Consider the following 15,606-nt stretch of genomic DNA (forward strand, 5'->3'; position numbering starts at 1 on the left):
TACTTAGATCTCAATCTGTAAACAAGTCTGAGAAAAGATCAGACCTATCTTGGCTCCAGCTGCCAGAAGACACAAAGGAAGTTTAGCACCAAACTTTGCTCCCTCTAAAAGCACACTAACCTCTCAGAGGCCGTGGAACAACCTCCTTCGCTCCCGAGAGATGCGTGCGTACAAAGGCAGGCTAGCTGCCGTCCAGATGGGGCCCGGAAGTTTGCGGCACTGATCCTGAGCAGCCCTCCGCTCCTTACAGTCCTCAGGAGAGAGGAACGTGACTGTCATCGCCGAGCAAAATGGACAGCCATGAAATCTCAAATCTGAAATCCAGCCTGGGCAGAAAATAAATGTCTGTTTTCCTCTCATCTGACAGAGAGAAGGGTGATAAAATTTGTGGCATCCTGCCAAAACCATTGAACCCACTTATGCACAAAAACTCATATTACCCAGGTTGAATAGCATCAAGGAGGAAAAAAAACCCCTAGGTTTGACATTTGATTCACCAATATCCCCATCCCTCAAAACAAAAAAAAAAGACTCTATGCTTCATAAGAATAATGGTCTGAGAGAATAACTGAGAGCAAGGCCTGGGGTTGACCTAAGAACTGAAATGCTCATTTTCAATTTAGAGGCTCACTGAAGTGCAAAATATGTGCAAATATGTATATACAGCTCCATGCAAAAGAGGCAGAGCCCAGGATCAGTGTAGGTGGACGGCCAGTTAATCACTGTAGCCTTGATCTCTCCTGATCTGTTCAGGGTCTGTAAGGGTTGTTTGCCTGTCTCTGCTCTTGAAACAGTGCTTCCAAGGGCCAGCTCAAGTACCTTTCATTTAAATAGATTGGGGATTTGCCAGTTCATCCCTGAACCCAGGAATTTCCTGGTTCATCCCCAGACCCAGGAATGTCAATCTGCCCATGTAGAATAGCTATCCTGTTCCAGCTCTTGCGTAGGGAAGGCTGGCCGGTGCCTAGCAGGATAGGTTCATCAATCAGACCTATCCTGCTAGGTGGCAAAGAGCCACCAGCAGCACAAAACAAAGCTGGCAGTGCCTTTCCACCAGATTAACGCCTCTCAATGCAAGAAGTCCTGGACCACACTTTTTATCTGCACTGTGTAAGTACCACTCCTGCTGTCCTTAGAAAGATTATACAGTTGCTTATGGACCCTGTGCAGCACTACAAATGAGTTGACGGGATCACAGTGAATGTGCAAATGAAGGTCTTTTCTGCTTGCAACAGAGGAGTTGGGTCTGTTATGATACAAGCTTAGCATTGACATGGCCACCAAGCTAGTCCCACCCACAGCAGCAGGCAACCGCAGTCAAACCATGGAGAAACTACTTCAAGTGAAAGCGTACTTACACACACAATCCAATTTTCAAAACCTGTTGAGCTTTTCTGAACATCCACTTAAATAAGAGCAGATATCTTTCATAAAATGCTCTAAACCCAAGCTTGCACCATTCAGCTCATGCAGATAAAAAACCCATCAAACCATCCCCAGGCTATCTGCAAGAAGCCAGCGTTTCCTCTGTAACAGGAGAGGGCTTTGTACCTTACTGCTGTCAGCAGGTGACTTTACAGATGCCCATCTGCTAAGCCATTTTGTAAACAGCAAACACTTGTCTCCTGCAATGCCCCATCTTCCTGCTCTACTCAAAAGCAGGAAGCCTGCCTTCCTGCTTGTGCCCCTGCTGTATTAAAAAAAAAAAAAAAAAAAAGGCATATAATTGACTGTGATGTTACTAGCAGCCAAGCTAGTAAGATAAGTCACAGATGACACAAGAACATGAGAGCATGAACACAAGTACGTAGCAGGGCTAATCGTTTCATTAGGAAGAAGTGAACCCAGCGCTTCCTCCATGGAGGGAGCTACGTTACCAGAAGGAGCAAATCCTTGACCGCAAGTTTACCGGTTTGAATCCAATGCAGAGGCAGCTCAGGCTGAATGAATGAATATTCCCCACTGTGACTGCATCCTCAGCAAACTGTCCCAGAGAACAAGGACTGAACTCTCTTTTTCTCTTCAACAGTGTCTCCCAAGGACAACTACAAGGAGGAAACCAACACTGCCAACACTTCAGGTGCCTGTAAGAACAACTATCTAATAGCCTCCACAGTAATATCAATTGACAGGCACCCCCTCTTTAAAGGGTTTGTCCTATGTGCAAATACAAAGACTGCACCACACTTACAACCCTGAGACATTAGCCAGGTGCTTTGGAATTTTAATGCTAATCTAAATAACCTCACTGAAACAAGATAAATGTAATGGCTAAATAACTGGTATGAGAAAACAGAGATAAATGGATTATGGGGCAACACAGACAAAAAGTACACAAAAGTATATCAGAATAGGAAGACTTCGGCTTCACTGCACATTTGCTTCCCCCTCCCCCCTTCCCACTGAAATTTTGAACTGTGAGTTTTAAAAAAAAGTGTCCCTTCACTAGATAGCTAGCATTTGAATCCATATGCTAGTTCCAGGAGCTGTCATACCTCTCCCTTGAAATTATTCTGTGCTCACACAAACCGTGTCACTTGGTAGATTCTTAATATGTAATAAATATATAGGCATAAATACTCCTAACTGCTGCAGTTTGTGGGACTTCTGTGATATCTTTCATGATGACGAGAGTTTATCACATTGACCATGAAATTCCCAAACTGCATCTCTAGATTATGTCACAGGTGGCACACATAAGGCTTTTGGACGAACAGGCCCACTGCTGCCATTTAGTGCTGGAATGGGGGTCCCCTGCATGAGGTGGCACAGGAACTGCATGGGACAGAGCTGGCTAGCAGCATGCTGGCAGTGGCGTGAGAGGAGGAAAAATCCCTGCTTGACTCAAACCCAGATAAACTTTCCACAGCACTAAAGCAAAACCAGCTTTTTATTTGTAAAATAAAGACATTTTTAAAATAAAATCTGACACCACTGATCCCAAACCCTGCTGTTTCCATAGCCATAGTCCAAGAAAAAGCGCACTGCCAGGGTGAACTACCCCACCTCCTAAGACAGCAGTTTAGACAAGCAAATCAAGTGGTGTAACTCTGGCCAGCCTCTCAGTGTCACTGCCTCAGTGCAGGTATACTGACTGCAGGCCCCTCTTCTGGGCTCCCACCATTCACCATCACTCAATTTAAACCAGACACAAAGTCATGCTGATTCTGTGAAGGCATCCAGACAGAGCAACTGCAACATTTTCCAACGGCAAAATCATAGAGTGTAGTGAAAGGGAAATTGTATTGACTTTTTCCATTTCTAACAAGGGATTTGCAAGCACACAGGCTATGTTTGTTCAACTAGAGTTGAAAAGAAAACCAGAATCATATGAAACATCCCTTTAATCCATGAACCCAGTGAACAGGATGGCCCCAGCTATTGTGTCAGTACATACAGCTTGGGGTCCTTAATCCTTCAAATTATTGGCATGGTGCACTTGCTCTGTGACAGCTCTTTCAGATCTTTTCCCATCTCTATTGTTTTGTTTTCTGCTTGAGTAAATAGTAGAGCAAAAGTGAGACACATTTGTTTCTGCTGTCAGGATGAATGGCCTGGATCTTCACCCCCCTGCTTTTTCTGTTGACATTGTATCTTGGCTAATACACATGGACTACCATCAAGGAAGGAGTCTTCTCCCGTTTAGTCTTGTATGAAAAACACAGAGTGGAAATGATGGCGTGAGGTAAAAAGCTGTTGAGGATGATGGCCAAAAGGACAGGAAAAAAATTAAAAGCCAGAATCCACCTTATTTACATAACAGACAACCATTCGCATCCATGGTGAGCAAATGCAAAGTGAACAAATTGCCTCCATTTTACAAATGGAGAAATAGCAGCAGAGAATGGCAATATGCCCGTGGCCACCCCACAAACCACCGGCAGAGCAGAGCAGAGATCTCAGGCTTTTCGAGGCCTAATTTCATCATGTATCCACTAGGCAGCTCCACCTTGTTTTTGCATCAGAATTATTACAAATTATTAAACCAGGATCACGGTGATTTATACCTCCTTTGCACAGACAAACAAGGGAAGCTGAGAAACTACTCTGTGGAAAGGTTCAGCTATGAGCTGATCTTGAACAGCTCAGGGCGTTTGTGTCACAGTTTTCAACCTTGGTTGTGGTAAATGCTGCAGGCTCCCAGCTGCTATGGGAGCAGTCAGGACAGCATTGTCTTCTGGAAGGGTTTGCACTCGTTCAATGAGCAGCCTTTATTTGTCCTCCAAAGACTCTGAGTTACTTTTAAACCATTTTAGAGTCTCTAGAGTTCCACTACCTTTATTCTTTGTAATATAAATGGAATCACAGCAAAGAGCTATGATTCGCGTTGGTATTGGGAGTGAAAAGGGAAGAAAGCATCATTCTGTTTGTGCTTGCTCTAAAGCCTCACTATAGAGATAGGACAAAGACAACCTTGGCATCTGTTGTTATATTCCGAATCCCAGGAGGAATGAGGGCTCTGAATACTGGTTTAACACTTCCCTTGCTGGGAACTATGTAAAGGGAACAGCAGGCTCTGCAAACCAAGACAGTTTTCTTCTGAGCAGAGACAAAGTTTGACTCTTCCGCCTCTGTCTTCCACCACCACAGCCTATTCCTTTTCTGTGTCTGGTAGGCTGGGTGGTATGGAGGAGGATGTATAGATGAAATCATTCAGACACATAGCTCTGTTTCCCACTTTGCCACTACTTCATGCAGCCCTGTACAAGAACACTTTGTCCACTCTACCACACTACCCGTATTTCTAGCCCCATCAATTCCAGTAAGGGCTGCCACACATACCAGTGTCCACAGACTTGTTCTCTGTCCCTAATGCAGAAAGTCAAGAAAGTTTTCATTTCCCTGAGCCTATTGCAGACCATATGTGCAAGAAATCCATGCTTCCTCAAAGGGAGTGTCTTGCTGTGCAGTTGTGACAGGGTGTGTGGGCATATGTTTCTGCCTGGCCTAATTAATCATTAAACCATTTCAACAACCAGTTCTTCTTTGGCAGGCTACGCAGGGTCATTCATATCTATTAATATATACATGCACATAAACACATGAACACAGAGAGAACACAAAGCCATCTTTCTTAATTAAACACAGCTCATATTTTTAACAGGTAATGTTATATTCCCTGGTAAAATACAGATAATGCTTAGAATAAATGCTTTCTATAAACGCATTATAATGGCTGCTTCAACTTTTTGTTGTGAAGAATAGTTCTGACAACAGACTAGATGGTTTATGAATAAATAATACTAGTAATAATAACACTAAAGGGGTACAGAGTCCAAGTTCATTTCACATTGCTTGAGTAATTCTAAACAAATTTTTTCTTTCACTGATACGTTCTCATCTCTAATAGAATTCACAGGGACATGCTGTCCTAAAGAGGGATCAGATCTGACCTAGGGAACAACAGGGTTCATCAGTAGGGAGACTTTTCCCATCTGTCTCTACAGGTAGCAAAATACCTTTATCTGGCTGGAAACTTCAGCCGGCACAATGCACGAAGTGTGCCAGATCTCAAAAGTAAACAGTGAGGAAAATGGTAAGCAATCAATAATACTATGCAATGTCTGTGACTAACCATAAAAATATCTCCCTCAGATTGTCTGCCTTTCCTGTGATCCTCCTCTCCAAGATTTGATATTTTTCCTACCTTAAAAGAGCAGAAATTCTCTGTGGCTCAGGACAATTTCTTCCCTTCCACTCACCGAAGAACTGAGAGGGCTCTTCTGCCCATTCCTGCCCCATCCACCCTAGGAAAGTAGACAGAAGAAATGAAAAAAACTTTAAAAACCTGTAGGAGAAGGTGAGCTGTGTTGTTGAGGGAAGATTTTTAAAGTAAAATTGCAGAAAGAACATAGGTTTAGAGACAGATTGAACTGTTTACATGGACAAATGGAAAAGCAAAAGTGCAGGTAATGATAGATACTTTTTTCCCTTCATTCAGAACTGTTTGGGACTGATTGTTTAGATGAAATACCAATCCAGCTTCTGTAGTCTAATTTTTAATTTTAAATGCAAATTGAACTGAACAGATCTGGAAAAGTTCTGATATAACTTCTAGGATTTCTGTGTTCTTTGCCTTTCTTTATACCTGTTTTTAACCAAAAGATAGGTAAAGAAACAACTTGAGAGATGTGCTGAATCTAAACATCTTTGGAAATTAATAAAGCAAGAGAACCGAAGCTTGTAATGCTTTATATATAGACCAAGGCCCATCACCAAGTCTCTGACCTGTGGATTCTTACTCAGCACCAGTGACAGCCAGGTTTATTCATCAGTATTTTCACTTGTGAAACTGAAGTCTTGAAAGCAATTTGAGAGAGGAGCAAAGCACTTATTCTCTGCTGGGATTTAATTTGCTTTCTGCCTGTATTTCTGTCAGCCAGAAGGAATCTTTACCTATCCACAGCAAGCACAAAACACTTGCAGTGTGAAGGAACTGAGCACAGCGACATTAAACAGAAACAAAACCAGAAACAAAGCTAAAGTTGGGAAAAAAAGCGTTATAAAAACCAGGTTCCCTCACCTCTTTTTCATCACAGATTTAAGCTTGTACAGAACATTAGATCTAAGTTCAGATCTATCTTGCATAAAGAATCATAATAAATAGTGGTAAACTTAACACTCAGATTTTGAAATAATAATAGTTGTCATCATCATAATCTTGCTTTCCATTAAAGGCTCTACAGGCATTTTGGGAGCATCACTGAACTAGTACTCACAGTCCAGCTATTGCACAGACAGATTTTCTTTTCAAATTTCTTTTTCATCAAAGAATAAAGTACTATGGGGTGAGTACTCCCTCTCTCCACCTTAAAATTTAAGCTAAAATAACCTGGAAAGGTTCACTCAAAAGCCTAACTTAAAACATCCCCAAATAATCCATTTCCCACCAGGGCAGTTATCCTAATGGGTGGACATCTAACTTGAAACCTGTATAATGCCAGGGACAGAGCAAAGTAGTAACTCCAGGTATTCATTCTTTGACCAACCTACTTGAAGCTGGGAGTCATGCTGAGTCCCAGCCTGCCACCAGTAGCCTGCTTTCAGTACCCAGTTTACTTCCAGGCCTTTGTATTCTTCATGGCAGATTTAAGTGTAATGCCTTGTTGCCTCATGCCCTTTCTCTTCCAATTCCCAAAACTAACTATGTAATCCACAGTCTGAAAATCAGGATTTTCTAGTTTTGTAAGCAGTCACCATCCCACTGAGGTAAGTTAAGTGCTCTCCACAAACCTTAGACATGGACTTGCTTCCCAACAGCTGATCTGCCGAGTGGCTTAAGCAAAGGTACCAGTGCAAAAGTTCTAGCACAGAGCACAAATCCTGCTCTGCCACCCCTTTGACAGGTTGTTTAATTCCAGTTAAGGGGCAAAAGGAAAACCGGATGCAGTACTGTTTTAAAAGTTATCACAACTAGTCAAACAAAACTCGAGTCCTCACATTTGCGTTCTGCTGCATAGTCTATGTCTGTCTCAGTCTGAGGCTTAAAACTGCTGAGTGAGAAGCAAGCTGTGTATGTGGAATCCCTAATGTTCTGAAACGTTTAGATAATATCAAGTCATTGTGCTAGCATTTGTTTGAAATAAACATACAAATTACAGAGAATTACTGAAAGACATACCCTGAGTCACTGGGCTTTCACTGTTGTTCGCTGAATAAACCACTCCACTCTGGGAGTGTCAGTATTTTATATCGTAACCACAAAGGATCAAAGAGCCACATCTTTATGACATATACCTTATAAGCATATAGAAATACTTCTGCTATTTACTTTGGGATACCCTTAATGCCCAAGATGGGAGTCAACTTTCCTCTGTAGCTTTCAAAGCAGTTTCAGATGGAAAGCAAAGCTCATTATTTCTGAGACTCAGAAAATTAAATTACTGGCACACAGTCTAACACCAAGCCATGGATCCAGGACAGAAATCCTGCGGTTCTGACTCCCAGTCTGAGGTCCTGTGCACCAAACACTCCATTACAGGACAGTGACTGCAAGGTGTAATCATGTCTCTTAACACAAATTAAGACATTTTTTCTATTCCAGAACAGAAATCTGTCCTTTCATATCTGTGAATTACCCTGAAAACTCCATTCATTATCTCCAAGCCATTAAAATAATCACAGTTTTGTTTTGCAATCCCAGCACTTCTGTCAGTTGCTAAACTAGTGCTTTCCTTTGAGATTGCACGGTATTTTAGGAAACCTATCTGCACAAAAGCCTTTGTCTGAGAACATTTATCAATAGAAACCATTTCTATGACAAATAAATCAATAAACGTTTGAAACAGGTAATATAGTGCAGCTGAAGGAGGGCGATGCAGAGCTTCCACCTAAGGATTATGAATGTGAAACCCCACCAGGTTACACAGTGACACAGATTGCTGCTACCGAGGTATTTCAGTGGTGTGCTTGGAACATTGTCGTTGTGCTCAGACTGTTTTGAGCCTGTTCCCAACAAATAAGCAGCTTCCTTATTTAGCTGGCACCTTGCTTGACTGACCCTGATGGGATGGACAAAGGAAAAGAGACTGAGTATCATTTAGTGTGCACACTCCAGAAGTGACAAGAGGATAACAACATTGGGGTCTACTGGGCAAAGCCTGGGGTTACTGGTTTTGATACTGGACTACAACGATGAATCTCCTGTGCCAAGTCAGCCTGATTGTCATTATTACCCAGAAGAGAAGCTTGGGGACAGATTTTTGTCCTCTGCATATTAACCAAGGGAATACATGCAAATGTAACAAGCGTTAAAACCATCAGTTGACTTAATAAATATGTTTGGATATGCAACAGGACCACTCCTGCTTTACTGGCTGTAGCAACCATTTTAAGAACATTGCCATGTGCCATTTATTGCACTGCATACACAGAGTGTACTTCTTCTTTCTTCAACGAGAACTTTGCTGTGATTGATATAAGGACACATTCACTAGCAATTTTGATAATTAGACACACTCCAAGGTATGGACAAATATAAGTCTGCCAGGTACATTCTTGTTTGAAAAGCCACGTATGCATGTACGTATATATGCATATTCTTGTTCCCATGCCACACAATGCATTATGTAAAAATTGTTATACTTTGTGAACATAATCTTCTCGTGATTCTTGAAGCTACAGAGAAGTTGGTCTGCCTTCCAGTGAACATTTAATTTGCCTGAATGTTAGCTGTTATGATAAACAGATTGTAATTAATGTGGTCTTGGAAAATTTAATCCCTTTATTACTACATTGCACCCTGAGTCTGTAAAAGGTGCTGTAAAAGGTGCTCAGTGGCTATGGAAAATTAACTGCATACAGTAAAGAAAGACTATCACCAGCTTCCTAGTGCTTAAAAAAAATAAACACACACACATCCCTTCATGAGTTGGGTACACCAACACCATGCCTTCACTGACTAGGCAAATACAATCTTTGGCAGGAGGACAACAGTGCAATAGAGACTACTGCAACAGAATCAGAAAAAGGCCATATTGTATATGGTTTGGAGAAAATGTCATACGTTAATTTGAATGTACTTTTCATGTAAATAGAAATTACTAGACTAGGTGGTAATGGTCTAGAGAAAGACATTTTAAAAGGACTATTGTCAATGGCACAAACCCTGCTACACTGGGGTTCATGAGATTAACCTTGAAAGGTTCATAGAAAAAAATGCAATGCAAAAGGATCACCTTGGCAAAAGAAATGGTAATCTGATGGCTACTTTGGAAAGCAACTTTCAACCTCAAGGTACAACCCCTGCCATTGATGCCAGCATTTTTGATGGAGCAGTATTTGTGAACATGTTGAAACCTGATGCTAGCAACATGATCGTGCTCTGAAATGTTTTGTCATATCCTTGAGTCACAGCAGCAGGATTGTAGGCTGAGCTGTTTGTGCTGCCAAAAGTCTCAAGGCTCAAACTAGAAACAGGAGAGGAGAAGGCATCAAAAGATTTTCCATACCTCTAGTACCAAGCTAGCACAGCTCTGACCCAACATGGTACATGAGCTACATGCTGAACAGGGCTCTGACGGGTTTATGCACGTGATGCTGGCACCTGAGTTTCCTTCACCCTCAAAACATGGACAGATTGAAAGCACACAGAGAAAGGCCCCTCCAAAAGTAAGTATTTGGCAACACTGAATTGCATTTCCCTGGAGGGCCCAATAGGGCATGCAAAGCATGCACTGAAGATTGGGAAAGACTTTATTGTTTCCTCATTAATTTTATGCTGCACATTTCTGTAAATTTCTTTTTCTATCATTTCTATATGTTTATAAAGTGATGTATACTCCTGAAACACAACAATTATACATACACCAATCTGGGTTACAACTATTAGGAAAGAGAAAGAAAAGTTAACATCATTATATAGCAAAATTGCATTGGGGACATGCTACACAACATGTTAATTCTAGTATTTTTACACAAACTTAATCCACTACAATTCATTGCTTTAGCTTTTAGGAACCCTTAGACAGGAATATAAGCATACAAAATTAAAAAGTAATTGGGATGTGTTAACAGGATTAACAGTCGGTACTGGGACAATACCAGGACTCAGATTTCAGGCAAGCCACCACTGGTACTGTGGAAAGGTCTAGCATAAACTTCAGATTTTAATGTCTTTACTAGCTGACAGCCTAAAATTGTCACAAACTTAAGGCTTCATTATGAAACCCAGAACTTTTCATAAGTTCTGGTTTTTTTCTTTATTGTCCTTAGGCAGAGTAACTATAGGAGGGACCTATAAAAATCCAGAATCACTTCGAATCTTGCTAAAACCTTGGCCTCGATGACATTCACCAATAGTAAGTTCTATTCCTTAATTACATGCTGTGTGAGAAAATATTTCCATTATTGCTACATCAGCATATTTCTTTGTGTTTTGTTGTTGTTGTTCCATCTTTGCTGCAGCAACCAGACACATCACGAACCTAGAAGACCCATACAATTAAGCAACTTTGATTTTGGAACCAACTGAACAGCTCAAAGCAACTACATGTTGTTTATACACATCCTGGAATATGCAAATAGATTTATATCACCTAGGTGAAGCACATTTTATTTGAAGAACAATAGACCAAATACCTGTCTTGTGAAACTCCAATTAAAGCAATGAGGTTAACCTCAAGCTGGATAAATAGTAAAATAGATTCCTAGGGATATATTATCAACAGAGATCTGACCTGATCTTCCTTTAAAATAAATCACTACGTAATCATCTTCTGTGCAAAACCAAAAGTCAGTGTTCCCCCCACCCTCTCCCTGACTGTAAAAAGCTGCACCGTATTAAATTAACAGGGGCCTTTGACTTCTCAGCCTTTGGAGGTTGTGCCTGTGTGTGGTCTGTTCACCCTGTGAAGTATGACCAGCAACTCATGTGCGTCTGCCACATTTGCTCAACAGCCAGGAGTGGCCCAGAGTATCGGCTGCAAAACGAGGCACACATGGCAATGATTAACGGGGACTGCCCCAGTCATGGGGGGGAGCTTTGAAAAGGGCACAGAATGGAGGAGAAAAAAGCACCCCTTGAGTTTGTAATGCATTCACAGCTAACTCTCAAGAGTAATGAAGAGATAGTGCCTGTTCCTAGAAGCAAGAGAAAGCAAATTAGACAAACACATTATGACCAGGATTTATGACGCAATAAAAATGAAGAATATCATATCTGGAAAGATCATAATAAAAGTATCAGCTTCCTGGCAGCTCTCAAACTGCCAGCAAGGCTTCTAGACTATTACAGAGAGCTTCAAACAACAGTTGATAAAGAAATGAGGGGAAAGTAAGAAAAATAGCATCCCTTATGGTAATTTATAGAGTTCTGTGACGTTACTTTGCAGATTGCTTCTTTCACCTACAAATTTCTACAAATTGTATGTGAGATATATGTATACACGAGCTGTGCACAGAAATAAGCATTGTGATATGAACGTCGTAGCTGCAGGATAAGTAGAATTCGGGCTTACTTTTGTGTTAATACTTGAGAACTGGCCCTTTCTCCAGGGTTAGACTAGAGGGCTCTGAAGTTGCTCCAGATGCCAGCAGCCTTATATGGAAAATACAGGGCAAAAAAAAAATGTTAGCCTAAGCCAAAAGGCTGGGCATCAGCAGTCTTCAAGTTGTCTTGACCATCATCTTTTTCCTCCTGTCATGCCCCTTTTCCATATATCGGCAAGTGTTACATTTATCTCTGTGTTGGGATGGGGGAAAAGATGAGTTTTCACATCTGCTGAGTTTGCTTGCCACGCAACTGGCTGTGCAGTGCAGCTGAGCCCTACAGCACTGCCACCCCACACAGCCACCTCTGCAGAAAAAACATGGGAACTGCAAAGCAGCTATCAGTCTTAAGGCTTTTATTCCAGGGACCATTAAGTGCTGCTGACCAGTCTCTAGGCTCCCTCAAAACAGAAGGAAATACTCTTGTAATACCTCTCCTTTCTGATCAGACCAAGTACAAAACACTGGGTAATTTCCTGCTGATTCCACAGTTTTCTCTGGGGTGGGTGCACAAGGCACCATTTGGTCACTCATCATCTCCAGTGCACAGGCGGGTCTCACGACAGATGGAATCATGCAGCTTTCTGAAGCAGGCTGCCTTCTTAAGCAGCAAAACCTCAACTAACCTGAAACAAGCAAGCGAGCTTTCACACAACTTGGATTTCCACTTTTTTCCTGCCTGAAAACCTCTATAGATCACAGGAATGTGTATGAGTAATATGTATTACAGGTAAGCTTCTCAATATATCACAGCCTACACCACTTGACTGTCTCTGCTAGTGGCTGTGATAAGAAGGATGAGGCTATCCAGTCCCAGAGTCTGAGACATTCAGTTCCAGAGTTTGAGCGTATTGCATCTATCTTGTGCAGATTTCCTAATGCTTAACTGAGAAAGAGGCTTTGATTCATCCGGCCATGTGCATCAGTCAATTCAGATAGGGAAGATGACAGGATATTAGATATATATATTTTTTTTAAAAAAAAAAAAACAACAAGTCAAAGGAAATGGAAGAAGCAATACCTACCTTCTAATCGTTTTTCTACTAACATTTGCAATTAGCTGTATGTTTTTAGCTCTTTGGCCTCGTCAACATATTCAAGCAGTTGAGGTAGCCAGTGGTATTTCATTTACCAGTTTTTTGAGGTAAGAGCAAAAGCTGTTCCTTTTCCAATCAGATATTATTCATCGCCTCAGCCAGGATGGACAGAACTGACTCTAGTGAAAGACCACTCTGAAATTGTAACTAATAGAGAACAGTGCTGCATGGGGGTCACATTTTCATTAGTTTGGGTACTGCCTTCTTCTCTGTGTGGCAACATGGCTTTCATATGAAATGAAAAGGCTCAGAAGGGCAGTGCCCAGGTATAAACATGGGACAGGGTATTCTTAGAAAAGAGCCTCCCCCGGCTGAGACCCACCAGGCTCCTAGTTATCGGCAGAAGAGATGCACATTGGCCTCTGGGGCACCGTGCAGGTTAGGTCTAATTTGACAAGGGAGTGATCTGAAGGACAGAGAAAAGAAGTGGGAAGCTCTGCGTGACAGGACAAAAAGTACTGTCAGAAGCTGAAGCCCAGTAAGAAACAGTTGTATTTACTTACTGACTTGTTCATTGTGCAGAGCTCTGGAGGGGTAATTTAAAAGACTCATATACATTATTTTGGAAAGAATTATCCCATTAAATCATGAATTAGTACTACCAGATAACTCTTATCCAACTACCACCTGAATTGCATTTATTAGTTAAATCTGAGTATGAAGCCACAGTGTTAATGCATAGGATAACAGATAGAACAGCACTATAGACTACATACTTATTTATATACTCTCAAGGTCAGTGCTAGGATGATAAAACACTCATACACTGTGCTTTCGTTCTGTGACATGAGCAGAGCTCCTTTAGTGAATTATGATATTGTATTAATTCATTCCAGGTCCAGCTGTTAGCCAGCACAGCTACAGTTCCATTTTGATGTTCTGAGGTTTGTACATGTAATAAATCACCGCGGCAGCACAGGGATTTATGTGAGCAGTTCCTCATACACTTAAACAAATTCATACACCTATCAAAGGCTGTCTTGTTTTGCAGCTCACTTCAGACACCACCTGCAAAAGCTTGCTATGTTTCAGGATCTGACATGTTCACTGGGTCAGTTTATGCAACAAGAGATTCAGTAGGACCAGAGATTCACAGGACCTTTTGGAAAAATGCTTAACATGGTGTTTCTTATTGTTACCTCCTTGTTCACCCTTTACAGCCCTGAACACATTCAGTACACTCATGTACTGAAATCAGTTACAGTCATCTATGCACCTTGACTGTCCTCACGTTTTAAGGCATTCACCATGTCCCAATTACACTGTCATGGAAGTGTCAAGCAAGCAGAAGAACCAAATACATATTCAGCAAAGCTGATACATAGAAAAAAGAAATTCCTCCTGGCCCAGAGTTATGCTGAACAAAAGGGACAGGACAGGATTTCCAGAGAAGCTCAGAGCACTGGACACCCAAATCCCATTAAAAATTGGCTAAGTGACTTCATCTTCTTTAAAAATACTAGTTGTGATTATTCAAAGAACACATCACTTAATACATTTGGATGTCATGACTCTGTTTTATAAAAATAGGAGCCTAAATGAGGCTCCTGAACCCATACTGAAGCACTGAAGTAAGCATCCTGGTTTGCAAAAGTGCTGAATACCAGGCACTCCCACTGACTCACCCAATGTGCTCAGCACCTTGCTAGAAAATCAGGCTCAAATTAGGGCACTGACACAAAGCTATTAATCGGCCAAGTCTCAAACAAAAAACCATCAGGGGAAGCAAGGAATGCAGACAAATAAAGACTACAGGGAAGAGTAAAGAGATTGCTCTGCAAAGGCAGGTTCAGATTGTTCCAAGAGATTTTCCTTCAGAAGTTTGACATTATTAATGCATGTAAAATAAAACAGTTCCACAAACAGAAGCTCTTTGCTTGAGTCTGCTCCAACAACAATAACACCAGTTTCATATAATGCACAAGGCATCCCCAGAGATTTGCACTAAATCATGTTGACAAGAAAATCAAGACAGAAACCATGCAGAAGAGCTTTGAAAAATAAATCAAAAAGGTTAGGCTGATGCTGCAGCACAGCTCTGTGCACAGGTAAGCCAGCTTTCTCCAAAATCACCTTGGATTGCCGCTATGTCATGTAAAAATGTAGAAAGGCAGGATGGGGCAATGTAGAGATTATGTGTCATCTATGGCTACGAAAAATAAAAAAACTTCACTTAACACCTTGGGAATTCTGTCCTATGTCAGCACTACTATTGCTCCAGTGATTGCAGGACTGGGCCTCTGTTGTTGAATATAGCATGTTCCTCTAAAATGTCTGAACTACCACTAAATTAATTTTATGCTTACTAGACACAGGTTTCCCCCCAAAAAAAAATGTATTTTCTGATTTATATAACAAGTTTTCTTTACACTGAGTTGGGTGCTTCCCACTTACATATTTTCCTATCTTCCCCTAATAAAGTTTTATAAAAGGGTAAATGTTTCAGCCCTTTCCAGAGACACATGGCAGCCATAAAGCTTTCCTGATGTGTCCCTTGAGAAGCGTCTGGGATAAAGGAGTT

The 15,606-nt window shown here is 41.3% G+C and overlaps 1 protein-coding gene across 4 annotated transcripts in view; it reads right to left on the reverse strand.

Moving 5' to 3' along the window:
- SORBS1 (sorbin and SH3 domain containing 1) overlaps positions 1-5,747 on the reverse strand; it is a 179,845-nt gene extending 174,098 nt beyond the window's left edge. For 3 of the 4 annotated variants that reach the window (XM_056350937.1, XM_056350938.1, XM_056350936.1), the window contains exon 1: positions 5,648-5,747. In XM_056350937.1, coding sequence (XP_056206912.1) covers positions 5,648-5,742 — 95 coding nt within the window. In that variant the 5' untranslated portion in view covers positions 5,743-5,747. The remainder of the gene's footprint in view (positions 1-5,647) is intronic. The other variant, XM_056350927.1, reaches the window with a different exon arrangement.
- Between the last annotated feature and the right edge of the window lie 9,859 nt (positions 5,748-15,606).

This window comes from Falco biarmicus, chromosome 9 (assembly GCF_023638135.1).
Source record: "Falco biarmicus isolate bFalBia1 chromosome 9, bFalBia1.pri, whole genome shotgun sequence".
Classification (NCBI taxonomy): domain Eukaryota; kingdom Metazoa; phylum Chordata; class Aves; order Falconiformes; family Falconidae; genus Falco; species Falco biarmicus.